Source organism: Pantherophis guttatus, chromosome 5 (assembly GCF_059756535.1).
Source record: "Pantherophis guttatus breed Tessera chromosome 5, ASM5975653v1, whole genome shotgun sequence".
NCBI classification, from domain to species: Eukaryota; Metazoa; Chordata; class Lepidosauria; order Squamata; family Colubridae; genus Pantherophis; species Pantherophis guttatus.
Window position 1 is genome coordinate 131,504,407 of NC_142067.1, and position 15,654 is coordinate 131,520,060.

At 46.0% G+C, this 15,654-nt stretch overlaps 2 protein-coding genes across 2 annotated transcripts in view; one reads left to right on the forward strand and one right to left on the reverse strand.

Moving 5' to 3' along the window:
• The window catches only part of WDFY4 (WDFY family member 4), a 135,141-nt gene that overhangs the window by 36,429 nt on the left and 83,058 nt on the right, over positions 1 to 15,654 (reverse strand). Inside the window, exons 41-47 of the mRNA XM_034415593.2 lie at positions 15,312 to 15,515; positions 14,539 to 14,590; positions 14,077 to 14,228; positions 13,498 to 13,646; positions 12,514 to 12,637; positions 11,508 to 11,593; positions 10,363 to 10,413 (exon numbers count right to left, since the gene is read on the reverse strand). Of these exons, the coding sequence (XP_034271484.2) occupies positions 10,363 to 10,413; positions 11,508 to 11,593; positions 12,514 to 12,637; positions 13,498 to 13,646; positions 14,077 to 14,228; positions 14,539 to 14,590; positions 15,312 to 15,515 (818 nt within the window). The remainder of the gene's footprint in view (positions 1 to 10,362; positions 10,414 to 11,507; positions 11,594 to 12,513; positions 12,638 to 13,497; positions 13,647 to 14,076; positions 14,229 to 14,538; positions 14,591 to 15,311; positions 15,516 to 15,654) is intronic.
• LRRC18 (leucine rich repeat containing 18) lies at positions 2,428 to 5,587 on the forward strand. Its single transcript, XM_034415668.2, has 2 exons — positions 2,428 to 2,530; positions 4,608 to 5,587. Exon 2 carries the CDS (start codon positions 4,690 to 4,692, stop codon positions 5,458 to 5,460), a length of 771 nt encoding a protein of 256 aa, XP_034271559.1. The 5' UTR covers positions 2,428 to 2,530; positions 4,608 to 4,689; the 3' UTR covers positions 5,461 to 5,587.

The following is a 15,654-nucleotide window of genomic DNA, read 5'->3' on the forward strand; positions in this document are numbered from 1 at the left end:
GAGCCAGTGGCCCTCCTGTGGCTCTTTGCTTGTATGGAAGGCAAAGGACCACGCTTGCTGCACTTCTTGGCTCTCTACCAGAGAAGGCGCCTTCTTCTGCTGCGTCACTGCTGTCAGAGCAGCGCAATATCTCACAGCTGTGGTGGAGCTTCTTGTAGGCCGCTCTGGAACAGCTGCAGCACCAATTCGCCAGTCCAGTTCTCTGAATAGGCATGGGCTGACTTCCCAGGCCCGGCAGGTGGAGCTGGCGTTGGAAACGAGGCCCGTGTTGTGTGATCTCCAAGGGCTTGGAATTTCCTGTCGCTTAGATACCAAGTTTCACAGGCGGCATCACAACAGCTGACTACAATATCACAGGAACCGGGTAAGTCACCCTCTCTTGAAGCAAGCAGGTTGCCAGTTGTTTAAAATTGTGGTTTTGGTTTTAGAATTTGCGGGCCAGCAAAAATCAGATGAGAGTTTTCCATGCAGTTCAAAGATTTATCTCCAAACATTGGCAGAGAAAGTCCCCATTAATCAGAGAAGATTCCTGGAAAAATGGGTTTGCCAAGAAAGCATGAGGCCAGGCCCACTAGTATTAACTTAGCTGGCGTGCAATTCCATTAAATGTTATGTAGTTTCTTTTTTAAAAAAAAATACTTGTTTTATTGTTGATTCTCTGTGTACAGTAGAATTTACAAGTCCGGATTGGGAACTGCAGACTCCATTTAATTTAAAGCAGCTTGTTATTAGGAAGTAAAGCTACATAAGTAAAGTTTTTCAGCTATATCATAGTCTATCAGATGCAGCCATCTTGCAAGGGATGGTGGGAGGTTGATCTCACTCTTGGGTCAGGCAGGTGCACTCAATGGGCTGTAATCCTTCTTGATTATCATGATGTGTGGAAGTTTTGCTCACAGCTGTGTCCCCCTAGGAAAGCCGCTCTGAAGCCTTTCTTGGCCACTCTGGTTCAAACTTGATGCATTTCCCTCGTCAAGAAGAAAGAAAAATTTGCCAGCTCCTGGAGACAAGAGTTCTCCAGGCCTTAGGATTTGACAGCCCACATGTGGCCTTGAGGGAAAGTACCTGGCTGCACGCTGGCTTAGGGATTCTAGCATTTAAAGGAACACCAAGTCTACAAAGGAGAGATTCCAAGTATTTTATTGTCCAATTCAGAAATCTTGCTTTTGGAAAGCATCTTGACTCTTTTGACCTCAGCCACAGGGTGCGTGGCACACCTCCTCCATTCCTCCTCCCGGTGGTTTCCTCCTAATCTACATCTGCCAAACACACTAAGCAGCCCTGAGACAGGAGGTGGATTAATTCTTACCCCCTTTGCTCATCTTATTCATTTTGATTAAAAAGTGAGTGATTAAAAGACCATAGCAGATTTCAGACAAAGTGGGGCACTTGTAAAAAGATTTTCTAATACTTATAAAACACTTGCTCCTCAGTAAAGTCAGGAAGAGCCATCTCCTGGCCAGAATGTGACCCAAGAATGCCCTCGCCACCTCTCTACTTCCTCTGAATAAATTTGGGGGTGAAGGGAGGAACCTGGCCCAGACACACGCACACACACACCGCCATATGAGTTGTTCAAATGGGTTATTGAGACAAACTGGAAGTCACCGCTTCCCTCTGATCTCCCTGGATGTCCCTGGATTCGTACATGATTAATGAGTAGCCGAAAAGCCTGAAGCGCTTGTAATGAAAGCCTTCTAATGGAGAAGTGTGTTCTAAACAAATCTACATTCTTTTACAAACAATCATTTATCAAAACAGTGATTTGCCTCCTCACAATTAAATGCGCGGGGGGGTGGGGGGGGTGGGGAGCTTGGATCAGTTGGGGCTAAGCCAACCGGAACCTCCTGGGCTCTTGCAAACAGCCGGCAGCCATCCCTGCGCTTCCTGGCCTTTTGTCCCGGGGGGGATGGAGGGGGAGGGGGGCTGCTTCTTGAAACCTGTTCTGCCCTCGGAGCCCCCAAGAGCCCTGCCCGCCTCCAGGAGCCAGGCTGAGGGCCGAGCGAGCACAAGGCATCCTGGCATTCAGTGGGCGAAGGCAGAGAGAGCAGCCTTGGGAGGAAGAGGGATGGGGGGGGGGACAGCTGTCATGAGAACAAGCAAGGGGAGGGGGGCATACAGGGAGTCCTTGCCTTATGGCGGCAATTGGGATCGCTAAGCAATGCAGTCACAAAGCAGGACATCACATGACCGAATTGCTTAGCGACAGAAATCCCAGCAAGCAGCCTGGCTCATCCTCATGCGGGAGGCTGTGGGAGCCCCAGGTAAGGAGAATGAGGGGGCTGTGGGGGGATTAGGATTAGGGCATCCTCCTCCGAGTACTTTTTCCGAATCCTTCATCGAGGGTATCGCCCACAGCAGGACAGCTTAGTCAAGGAGAGGCAGAGGAGATGACGCCCCTGGTGATGCATTGTGAGGTGGCTGCCTGTGAGGTTTGCCAGCACTGGCCAACGACCTCACAAATGCTTCCTTCCGATGCCCTCCCCAGGCACAAATATCGGGGGCAGGCTGGGGGACCCCGGAGGACCAGGTAGGTGCTGCTGATGCCACTACCAGGGAGAGGCGTGGCAAGGAATTAGCCGAGCCAGAAGTAGTCAAAGTGCCCCACCCTCTCCTCCTCCTCCTCTTCCTCCTCTTGGGATACCCACACCTGCTTCATGTTTGCTGTTATCCTAATACCATACCTAGCAAGTCTCCAAGTCTGGTGATTTTCATCCCATAGCAAGCCTTCACAAGACACATCCCAGTTTCTGGGGCCATAAAATCTGGCAGCAGTTTCACCTGTTCCTCACCAGGGATCAGGCCAGGGACCCTGGGCCACCTGAAGGGAGAGGAGACGGGGAGCCCCTCTGAGCAGGAAAACCTCTCCCTCCCACGACCCCTGGCGCAGGCCCAGCTCTAGTCTCCCCAGGACTAGAAGGTGGGTGAGAAGGAATGCCCGGCGAGTCCCAGGGGTCTCGGATGGACGAGGAAGCCAAACGTGACCAGAAGGGGGCAATGCCAAACCACTTCGATCACGTTTTGAGAAAATAGCATAATTTGTGATGATGTCACTAGGATACAAGTCTCAATTTGAAGGAATCCTTATTTTGACCCAGCAAAACTGTCACATAAACTTTGAACAAGATCTAGTATGTTTCTCAAGAAGAATCCTTGAAAACCTTGAAGCTTCTAGCTCTGCTCCCCAAGTCAGAGGTGGGTTTCAGCAGGTTCTGACCAGTTCTGGAGAACCAGTAGTGGAAATTTTGAATAGTTCAGAGAACCGGTAGTAAAAATTCTGACTGGCCCCACCCCCATCTATTCTCTGCCTCCCAAGTCCCAGCTGATCAGGAGGAAATGGGGATTTTGCAGTATCCTTCCCCTGCCATGCCCACCAAGCCATGCCATCACCCCCGAATTGCTGTGGTGTATACAGGAGGAATATAAAATAAAGAATGATTGACACCTACGTGAGCCAGTACTTTTCCTTTCTGTGGAAAATGTATGCAGTCCCACTGAATTTGTCTAATGAAAGGAGCATATAATGTTTTCCTCAAATGTTTGGTATAAACATACCAAACTGGCTAGCTCTTTTTTTGCTACAATTAAAAAAAAAATCCTTTTATTGGCTGGCTATAATCCATGGGTTCAGTTGAGAGCAGTTCTACTTGTTGCTTTAATCACAGAGATTAAGCATGAAAACATCTGATATTAAAGTATTTCAGAGGACTGTCTATCATGTGCAAATTAGTGTCATTGAAAAGTAATTATTTGAATACGATTTTAATTCATATATTGTTAGGTACAAATTGCCTTCCTTTGCTGTAGTCAGTGAATGAACCTTATAAATTATAAATCTTACCTTCCTGAGGCTGTACAGCAGTGGTGGGTTGACCCCAGTTCGCACCAGTTCTATAGAAAAACTAGCGTAGTAAAACCAGCGGGAGGCCCCACTCACTGACCCCGATGTCACCAAAACGCTTCTGCACATGCGTAGCCCCACTGCAAACCGGTAGTAAAGGTAAGTAGAACCCACCCCTGTTGTACAGCCATTGTAATTCCATGTCCAAACAGTTCCAAGCTAGAACAGTTAAAACCACAGGCTCTGCTAGCGGCTGTACAACCTTTGTTTCATTTAAGACTCCTTAGAATAAAAGAATATTATTCTAATTCTATGACAATCCAAGCTTTGAAATGATAAACACTTTCCGATTAAGATCACTGCAGCAACTCTTTTGAAACACTAATATATATCCATGCATAATATATTTTCAAAGTGTCCGGGAACCTAGTAACAAGGTAGATTTGAAAGTTGCTTTATAGATGATATTTGCTTCCCTAAGCTTGCCTAGTTCTGAGGAAAACTATGTACACAGATGACAGAACATGTATTTATAGAAAAAGTATTATATGAGAAGCAATATCAAAGACCAGGTTTCAGGATCTTGATGTTCAACCCATTTTAGCAGCTTTAGCACCCAAACAGGTGGAGAAAACAGGTGTCTCTCTATTCTTGTCCGATCAACTTGGCGTGAGCCACGCTGTCCCCGTTGCAGCCCTGCAGAATGGCAGATGGGAGCTGTCCCTCCTAGTTAACTCTGTGCCTGCGTGTCTTTGTGTGCTTTTAGGGTTCAACATCAAGTACCACCTGCTGACTTCAACGGAGCACCTTTTCATGCCCCCTGAGCTGCTGTGTTTTCAGTGAGAGGGATGGCCAAGGGAGGAGCAAAACCCCCCAAGGGGAAAAAGGTCACCTTGAAGGTCGCCAAGACCTGCATAAAGATCACCTTTGATGGGAAGCGCCGCCTTGACCTGAGCAAGATGGGCATCACGACGTTCCCCAGGTGCATCCTAAAATTGGAGGACATCGATGAGCTGGACCTCAGCAGAAACATGATTAAGAAAATCCCGGAGGCGATCGATAAATTCCAGAACCTGCGCTGGCTGGACTTGCATAGCAACCAGATCGATAAGCTGCCAGAAACTATAGGGAACTTACAGAACCTCATTTTCTTGAATCTCTCCAACAACAAGCTCACCGCCCGGAGCTTGCCCATGGAGCTCAACCAGCTCAAGAACCTGCGAAATCTTAATATTGGCCTCAACCACATCGACAACCTCCCAACCACCCTGGGAGCTTTGAAGGAGCTCCAGGAAGTTGGGGTATTTGATAATCTGCTGACACTGATCCCGAACAGCATCGCAAAGCTCCCTAAACTGAAGAAGCTAAACACCAAGAGGAACCCCTTTCCTGGACCCACCGAAGAGGAAATCTTTATTGATAACATCAAACGCCTTGAGACACTCTATTTGGTAGAAGAGAAAGACCTTTGCCCCCCGTGCTTGAGGAAATGTCAAGAAGAGAGGGACAAGCTCAACAAGCTGAAGAACACGGTGCCTGCCCCCCTCAGAAAGCCAAACTTTTCAAGCCTCATGACCCCCAACTCCCTGGCAAAGGAGAACCAAGCCGAGTGGAGGTGAAGAGGGCGGCAGGCCCATCCCCACCCTAACGACTCAGCAGTGCGGAGGGAGGTATGTGGCCCAATGGAGTGACTTCACCTCCCTTCCTTAGGAACGATCCCAACTAATAAAACAGCTCTGAGTCACATATACCTCTATGACTCTCATAGACACGTCTCAATCCACCACACGTCACTCCCCACATCCCCACAGCAAGAGATCAGACTCTAAAATCTGTTATCCCCAGCTTCTGTCCAGCTTGCCCCAGGAAGCAGACCTCATGACTTTCCAATATGTACCATAGCTGCAGTGAAGACCTCCCATTCCTTCTTCTGATCCAACAGAGGTGGGCTGAGCCTTTGGGTAGCAGGCACAAGAGGTATCCCAAGGTATCCCAGTGCTGGAGACATCCTCTCTTCTAGTTCTCAGGGACGTTCCCGAGATGGTTGCAGGCAGGATGCTACCAACACCAAAGGGAAGGGGCAACTCTGCATTTTAGAACCAGGCTAGTTTCCCTTTCCAGTTCCAGATGGAGCTTGGGAAGAAGGGCCAAGGATTGTCCTCTAGGTCCCAAACCTTTCCAACACTACCAATATTTAGGAGCCAGAGGACCTGAGCTAGCAAAATCACAGAGGGCTGAAATTCATTCTTCTGATGATTCTTGCTCTTGGCTCAATCCAGTCAGGGCCCAAGGATCATTAGAGAGCAACCAGGCTACTTGCTCCAGCATATGTCTCTCTTGCCAACAGATCACAACTTGCACCTCAACATAGTGAACAACAATTGCAATTATTTTGGCTCCTTTCAAAAATTTTTTAGATATTTGGCCTAAGGAAAAATCTCCATTTTGAATTTTACTTGACAAGAGTATTTCGATAGCCCTTTGATTGTGAGCCTTTAGCATCACATCAATCATTGAAATATTCCTGGATGTGGCACTATGCCTTTTCTTGCCTTGTGCTTGTAAGAGTTAATGCTGGCAACCTTGGTAATTGCATATGGAAATTACTATTTAAATTGTCCTATTTTATGCCTGAGCTCAATCCATAATGGAGTTTTGCAGTTTTTCTGTATCTTACGAGTGTCAGATGAATTAGTACATTGAGAATTTCCAAATGAGTTCTTTCTCTAGCATTTAAACACGTTGGCCAGGACACAAAACCTTCAGAAACTCAAAAGATGCATCATTGCAAGCAGAACAAAAGAGGTTTAAAGGTTGGGGCCTAAAACAGCAATCAGGTTATAAAGATGGACCAGTGATGCCCCCTCCCATATTTGAGTCACATGACTTTGGTGTGCAGAAGGTAACTCTCCAACTTTTATGGTTATGGAAATTTATTTTTATTTATTTAATTTGATTTATATGCCACCTTTCTCCAGAGACTCAGGGCGACCCACAATGCGCCAAGCAATAGCCTTCATACTTTTGTATATTTATACAAAGTCAGTTTATTGCCCCCATAATCTGGGTCCTCATTTTACCTACCTTAGAAAGGATGGAAGGCTGAGTCAACCTTGAGCCTGGTGAGATTTGAATTTGCAGTAATTGCAGGCAGCAGATGTAAGTGGATGTTAATTAGTCTGCTGAGCCACGAGAGCTCCTGGTATATGTTGCACATTTGTTGTGTGAGTAGTTGTGAGAGTTCTTGGGTTATGCTGCCACTATTACATACTGGGCAGTCCCTATGGTCAGTCCCCCTAGGTAAACCAGACCAGGGAAACAACTCCACAAGAAGGCTAAAACTACATTTTGAGATTGGCCATAATAACAGAATATCAAAAATCTAGTTGTGCTGTTTCTCCTCCTTGTAGTTTAGCCAATTCACGAAATGTCTGCTAGAGCTGCTTCCAAGTGTTATCATGTTGTTCTGGACTTGAAAAAGTTTCAGCCCCTTTTGCCTCGGTTCTACCATATTTCCACCCAGGTCATCCCTAATCTCTACTCCTGTTGAGCCATTTCACATAGGCCTAGGGAAGGGGTTCCCGACTGGGCGTGCGAGACGATATTCCAGGGAGTGCGAAAACTTGGGTTTAGAAGTTTCAAAATTATAGTGTATATCAGGGGTGGGTTCTAAATTTTTTTACTACCGGTTCTGTGGGCGTGGCTTATTTTATGGGCATAGCTTGATGGTCATGTGACAATTCTTTAGGATTTAGCAGAGGTATTGGTCTACCAGGCTTTTAACTGCTTGCAGAGCTGTACCGATCTACTCATGTATTTTTGCAGGCACTGGTCTACCCATTTATTTTTGCAGGCACTGATCTACTCATATATTTTTGCAGGTACTGGTCTACTCATTTGTTTTCTTTTAACACTGATCAGCTGTAGGGCGGCCCTTTGAAGCCCCACAGCAAGAGTTTAAACAGTTTTTTTCCCTCTAGCCATCAGCTGGGACTCAGGAGGCAGCAGTAGATTAGGGGTGGGGCCAAATAAAAGGTAAGAATAATGTGGGTCACGGGGAAGGCATGGGGGGGCAGAACCGGTTTGGTGACATCATATCATCACCGCTACCGGCTTGGGAGAACCGGGCCGAACCGGGAGGAACCCACCACTGGTGTATATGTATAATTATATGCATATAATTATTTTTTTAAGGGGTTCAAGAATATATCAGAAGCGTTCTACGGGTGTGGGGTATAGAAAAGGTTGGGAACCCCTGGCCTGTGGTTTATTAGGTAGCAACAAAACTCTTCTCTGAAAGCGACAATGTGCCAACTCTCAGATGCCTAGCATTTAGTCCTTGCATGCTGTCTCATGTGCATATGAGAACTAGTAAAAAGAACATCATGGATTATTGATATGGACATGCATGATTCCGAGTCACATTTACTGTATGCAGGACATTCGATCATCTTCTATAAAAACCAAGCCACCTCTGCATAGAGCATGTCCCCACAGAATATCCTCTCAAAGGAGCAGCCAAGGAGTTCCAAAACACATGAGGCACTCCTTCCCCACATACCAGGGATGCTGCTTCAGCATGGGGCTTTCTGGGGCAAAAGAAGACGCTGAGCACAGGGCAAAAATTGGAATGTAACAATCACTCAAGGAGCAATGAATTTCTGTGCTAGGATGAACGTATAGTTTCCCAAAACCTTTTAAAGAGGCAAACATAAATTAAATCTACAGCCAATAATTTTACAAATTTGTCTGCTAAGTAGTGCAAATACAGGAATGTTATTATCTCTGTACTGTCAGTTTAAGATACTAAGACTGGAAGCCCTAAATGGCTTAGGATCTCATGTTGCAGACCTAGCTAATTGTTAAGATTGGCAGGAAGGGCTCTTCAGAAGCCCACCTCTCTAGCATGGCCTTCTCCTGAGCTTCCCCAAGGCTTTGAGATGTGTTTGCTTTTCCTCCCTTGCCTCCTCCAAGCCTCTCACATTTGGCTGGGAAATTATTTTAGTTTTAATATAATGCTTCTACTTTTTACTTGCATCCTGCTTTCTATGTTCTGTTAAGTCTTTTGCGTACTTGTTGAAAAGCAAATGCAGACTATGTTCCTGAGATTAGATTAGATTAGATTAGATTAGATTAGATTAGATTAGATTAGATGGAAGGGAAGGGAAGGGAAGGGAAGGGAAGGGAAGGGAAGGGAAGGGAAGGGAAGGGAGAAAAATCTTAAGTAAACCATACACTTTGAATCCAAAAATGCTTCTAACGCTCAGGTTTCCAAGAATAAAGCAAAACAGTGTGGATTTGCTGTTCTTAATAGCTAAAGCCAGAGACCCAGTTGAGTGTAGTAGTTAAAGGCCAGGAGAGCGAGAGGCACATGCCAGCAGGATCTCCTTGGGCCAGACCCTCCCTCTGGACCATAGGAGGGAGAAGGCAAATGACTTCCCAAAATGTTGCTCTGAAAACTGCAGGGGTTTGCTCAGATGTTGCCAAGGGTCAAAGGCAAACAAAATAGCTGGAATTAAGACAGAGTCTAAAGCTCCAAGGATGTATGGAGTGATAGGATTTAGATGTAGTATATAGTAAAGGATCTTGAAGTATCTGGGGCCAGGAAAGGCTGATTTAAGAAATGAACAACATTGGAAATGTGGTAATTCTCTTCACCGAACTTTCTTCTTGGAATATCCATATATTTTTGTTACTGTAATACTGCGTTTAGCACTTATTTAAAAAAATAAAATAAAAAAGGAGAAATGTAATCAGCTCCAATTGAAACCGTTTATGTTCTCTGTCTTCTGCAGCTACATAAGTCTCTAAATGACAATAGGCCAGAAATCTTCTGTTTGGAAAGAAACATCTTTTGGTTCCTTCTTCAGATGCTTCCACCTGCTCTGCACTCATCCGCTTCCTCCATTAACTGGAAATCCCCTCATTTGTTATTCAAGTATTATTTTAATATGTCCAAATAATAAACGGTAATGGAAGAACAAAATCTGAAGAGCAGGCTAGCACCTGAGAATGCACATCAATTTACTTTACACCTGTACAGGAAGTCCTCGACTTATGACTGTTTATTTAATTGTGCTTCAAAGGTACTATGGCCTTGGAAAAAGGGACTTAAAACCTGCCCTTGAAGTTATAATTGTTGCTACACACACACACACACACACACACACACACACACACACACCCCAGAGTCCCGTGATGGCAATTCAGGCACTTGGCAACTGGCTCACATTTACAACGGTTCTGTCTTGCAGTCACGTGATCACGATTTGTGACCTTTTCAGCTGGCTCTTCCAACAAGCAAAGTCAATTGGGGAAGCCAGATTCACTTAATGATCATGTGATTCACTTAACAACTGCAGTAAAAATGATTGCAAGAGAAAGAAGCATCTGTCCCCAAAAGTTGGAATCCAGTATTTCTGAGGTAAATGTCAGGCAAGTGCTAATACAAAAGACTATAACATTTAATTAATTAATTAGTTTTAATTAGTTTTCTTATATATTAGGACATGGAAAAATACCTTATATTAGTAGCCTCATCTGCGGTGCCTTTTGATTTCACTGAACAAAATCTGAGGGGAAAAAATAGTTAACTTTATTCCTCTGAAAGGCGAGAGCTTTAGACAATTTATTCTGAAAGCTTCTGTGGATTTGTGATGGACATACACTGATAGGATTGAAGCCACTTTGGGGATGCTATTTCTAAATAGAGCGCACAAATATACAGCCCCCTCCCCTACCCACATATGCCAAAGTAAACAAGGTGGGGAAAGCCTGCAGGAGGCGTCCTTGGGGATCGACCCCACCCCCTCCTTCATCAGCCGCATCCAGGAGCTGTCTACCTCTTATGCTGCTTAGGTGGCACCTGGGCGCATCTGTGGGGCTGCTTACCTGGGAGACCCTCCAAGGTTGCCTAGGTCCCATTTTGGGTCATGTGACCAGGAGGGACCCGGGGAGGGGAAGGGTTTTGAATGGAGCAACGGCCAACCTCCTCGTCCTTCTGAAGGGGCCCCCTCTTGCCTGGCCTGGCCAGGGATGCATTGGTGGGTGGGGAGTATTTACCCCCGGGATTTATTTTTTTTACAGCGCAATCTGGCCCTTTTTAAAACTGAATTTGGTCCCATTATATTTAGTCTACAGAAAGTGCATCTGTTGATAAACAGGCCTCAACCTTCTTAAATAATCTCTTTCCAGAAATCCATTGGGTTAGAAACAATTAAGAAACGATAATATAATTGGTCTTTTCTTCAAGAGTTATTTATTTCTTAGGTCCACTTGATTTTTCATATCTCACGGTTGTTTTAGTGTTTTTCGTGGCTCTAACAAGGTCAGAAAAAACAATTCATCAAACCTGCCAGATTTTGCCTGGCAAAGGCACGAAGCCGAGTTGCTAGGCTCATTCCTACTCGACTAAGGCCAGAATGGGTTTGGGCTTAGCGATTGTCTGTTTTAATATTCTGCAGATATAAGAGAAACACAGGTCTACAAATCTACCTGTTATATTAATATAGCTAGACCAAGTAGATGAATCGGTGTGCCTTTGTAGAATGTTTAATAATGATGCAAAAATGAGCAAAGGCTGGTGATGGGGCAACCGAACTCTTGAAGAAAACACCTTGGGACCAGACAGGAAGCAAAGCTTCTTCATAGCTTCTGCAAAAGGTACCTTGTCAAGAACCTTTTCCTGTCGTTGTTGTGGAATACAAGGAAAATGGAATAGCCATTGTTTAAGAAGATCTCCAGTGCTGTCTCCTGTGAAGACAAACCAAATGGGCCCTGGGCAGCTTGCAACAGGAAGGAGAAAATGCTTCTTTCTCTAAGTGACTTCAATGGCAATCACCTAGCCAAGCGGACTAGATCCAGGGAACTCGGGATCCCCGTGCTGCTGTCCCTAGGATTCATTGTCAGGGGTGCAGATCAGACAGCTACATAAAGCTTGTCCTCCAGGCATCTTCAAAAATTGGCCCTGAACTTTACATTTAAGGATACGACTAGCGAGTATGTCTATGAAGGGCGTTTGTTTTGAATGACTGAAAGGATTGTTTCCTGGGCTTACCTACTGTTTTTTGGAGCATGGCCTCTGGCAGGCATCACCCAAAGGCCAAAGGGTTCCTGGCTCAGAACCACTGGCACATTCCTGCTGCGGGTTAACAGCACCACCCCTCCCCACTCAGGCAGTCAATCAATTATCCTGAAGTTGAAAACCTTATAAGGTTTCTGCTCAAAGAACAATAGTATCTGTTGAGCTTACTCATCTGTGCGATTCCAGTTCTGCTATTGCTTAAAACATCTCACTGACAGGAAGACTCAAGCTTGCAGGAACTGTCAAAATCAGAAACCACTTCCTTTAGCCTGGCAAAACCCAGACAGAATACAAATTTGGGTTTTTTAAAAAAATGTTTAAACTTCAATGTTTTATTGGTGCTAATATTCTTGGTCTGTCCCTGATCAAGTTGAAGATTTAGAGCACATCGACTCAAACGCAGCTATGGAATTCATTTAGATATTTCAAAATTTTGCCATCCAAGGAAGCATTTAACAGCTTGTGCATTTATATAATAGTTGACAATTTTTTTCATTCTAACCTGTGAGCATCCATACAAAACCTCGTGTATCTTCATTAGACGTCCCCTACTCAAAGGAAAGGCCAAAGAGAGACAGCCGGTTCCTACCTGCAGAAGGAAACGCATCGGCCGGATCTCCCTAATGTCACTGTAGGAATGGCAGGAACACGTGGGCTCCACAGCTGTGGCCTCCGTTGTGTAGCACAAGTTGTAAATGAATGGCTCTTTGATGCTAGAAACAACCATGGGAAATGTGCATTAAACAACCACGGCATCATTAATTGGACTCCACTAGTGGCAAACAAGGAGGGCCGTTGTCCTCTTCTGCCTTGCCCCAAAACCTAACAGAGGACAACTTGTTCCAGGCCACCTCAGTCTGAGTCAGAAAAAAAACACCAGTAATTGCCCTGGAAGCTGGAAGCTATTATTGTCGTCTTTCCTCAGCACTTTTTCTTTGCTCTCCTGAGGAAGAGCCCTTTTCCTGAGGCCTCAGCCAGCCTGTCCCCTTTGGGACTTGGGGAGAGCCAGGAGGGGTGGGGAGGGGGAGGTCAGCATCTCCTTTCCCTCTCTGGATGTAAAGCCACCTCTCTCCGGGAAACATGGTAGCAAGATGAGAGACCTGGTGCTCAGGTCCTGGTGAATTGCAATGAATCAAACAGAAGTAAATGGGACTGGGGGGAGAGAAAATCTCCCTCCCTCCCTCCGTAATTGGGATTGCAAGATCTTGCACCTTTTGGTGGTAGAAATATCCACACAGACTGTGGTGTGAGGACTTAAATTAGGATCATCTTTCGATTATACTTGACACTTGTACCTCTTAGTTTTTTTCCGCCCAGATGTGTTTCGTTTCTGCATGTATGTCAGCCCTTCAGAGTAAACCAGAATAAGAAACCTCCTCACATGTTCTCAGGTTACAGTTCTGCCTGAACTCGGGACTCTTCTCTCTACTTTGGCAGGGGCTCTTTTCTCTGCCCCTTCCCATTACAAATGGGGAGAACTGGGATCTGGCCCCATGTGGACAGGGCCTGTTTCGGCAGTAGCCAGCAATAGGCTGGGCAGCCCCAAGTGCCGCTCAGGTAGGGAACGACTCACCAGGACAAGCAATGGCTCGTGCAATAAACCTCCCCCAGGTGGGAGAGGGTGAAGTGCTTGCAGACGTAGAAGTGGTCGCGGCCAAGGAGAAGCGCCCCTTCCGACGCTACGTGTCCATCCATCACCACCACAGACAGCTGGCAGGTCACCTAAACAGGGAAGATGGCGATGCACCTGAACAGCGAGGCCATCCTAACTTTGTCTCCAGTGCTCAATATTTTACCAATAAAAAATTAAGCCTCATGGACTGAGAAATACTCATTTCTAAACGGCCTTCCTTCTATCATGTAGCCTTATTCATACTAAAATAATGCCCCTGCTTTTCTTCAATAGCAGAGTCAGTTGCAAAGTTAATTAATCCTAACCATAAAAAGCTGCAAAAACGGGCTGCCTTGAGTGGGTGAAGTAAGGCTGCTTTCCTGATGAACACTTTCCCTACCAACTGGAATGGGGTGGGGGACCCTCCCGCCTGCCCCCTTATTTTGCAACAGGAGAACATGGAAGCGGCTGAATTTTGGGTCTGGAGAGAGCTCTGACCAGATGCGCCAGACAGACCGGCTGTGCTGCTTCTGCTTGTACCTTTTCATCTTGGACTAATTCCTGGAGGACAATTTTCCTTTCCGCGCAGACTTCCAAGAGTTCCTCTGAATGGAGATGTTCACAAAGGGCAGGAAAAAAAGTCAGCTGATCCCGACCCGCTTCTCCTTGTCTAGTCAGGGCTGGTTGTTCACCTGCATTGAAGTAAAAGGCAGAAAATGTGCACATTGTCATGGAACAAGGAGATCCCTCTGCTAAACTTTCCATTCTTCAACTGAAACTATAATCTCTGTTTTTATCACATAGCTTAGGGACTCTGCCCTATGAAAATAAAAATGTTTTTAAAAACAAGGCGTTTGCTGCCTGCTCCTACAAAACACGTCAGCAGTTGGGAAGGTGAGGGTTGGAAATATTGGGTTTAGTACAGATTGCCAGGCCTGGGTGGTCCTTGTGGTCAGGGCAGCATCTTCTGTTTCATCCCAGCCTCTCATCTGGGAACATTACCTTGATTTTCCACACGAGCTGGAGCAGATGCGCCCTTCTGTGTCTGCTGGGCCTAGAAAAAGAAACGGTTTGAGCTGCAAGGCACAGAAGATGGAGAAGGTGGCATCCTGAGATGGAGCCAGGCCGCTTCTGCACAGGGAACGACTCGGATGCACCTGCAGCCAGCAGCCAATAGCACTGACTGTAGACTTACAGTATATATCACTTCATGGGGCTTTACAGCCCCTCTCTAAGTGGCTTACAGAGTCAGCATCTTGCCCCCAACAATCTGGATCCTCGTTTTACTGATGTCGGAAAGATGAAAGGCTGAGTCAACCTGGAACCAGTCAGGATTGAGCTCCTGGCTATGGGCAGAGTTAGCCTGCAATGCTGCACTCTAACCACTGCGCCATCCCATCAGCTTATTTCCTTCATGCAGGTGTCTAAGTCACCTGCAACATCATCATGGATGGAATTCTGTTTCCTGCCCTCTTCTTGTTTGTAATTGCTCTGCATCACAGGATCAGTTTACTGGTCTGTTTTGTGCCTTTCTTGGCCTAAAATTCTACATGGTTATCCTGGGCCTTTGTGTTGCAAACCAAGAATTGCAGTAATCACTTCTCCTTCCAAATATCAGCATCATCAACAGGTAGCAAAGCTCCCGGCCTGCCAGCTCAGAAGACTAAACAACAGACGTTGAGCTCTTTTATGACACAAAGCAGCCTCTTTTTCTCTTTCCTGGCAAGAGGAAATGGGATCCTATTTTCTTGTGTCCTGCCCCGAAAGCAGGTTACCTTGTTTTGCAATGGTTCCGCAGTATAGTGGGCGATTTTGAACCGGATCCTCTTCCTCATGCGAGCAGGGCCTTCGTAGGCATCCAGGGCCCACCTTGTGACAGGAGAAGCTACCGCAGGCCCCCACGGGCCTCCCTTCCTAAAAAGCCGGTCTTCCAGCTCAGTCCAGGCTTTGGCAGACTTCGAGTGTATGCACAGCAACCTCTGTGGGAAAGAGAGAGAAGCCCTGACAGCAAAGTCTCCTCCTCTGTTCCTACTCCTACCCAGAGGTTGCCTCTCTGCCTTGGAAAGGAAAGGAGCGCCTTACTTATTAGATGTGTGCAAATACTCAGTTACCTGCAGA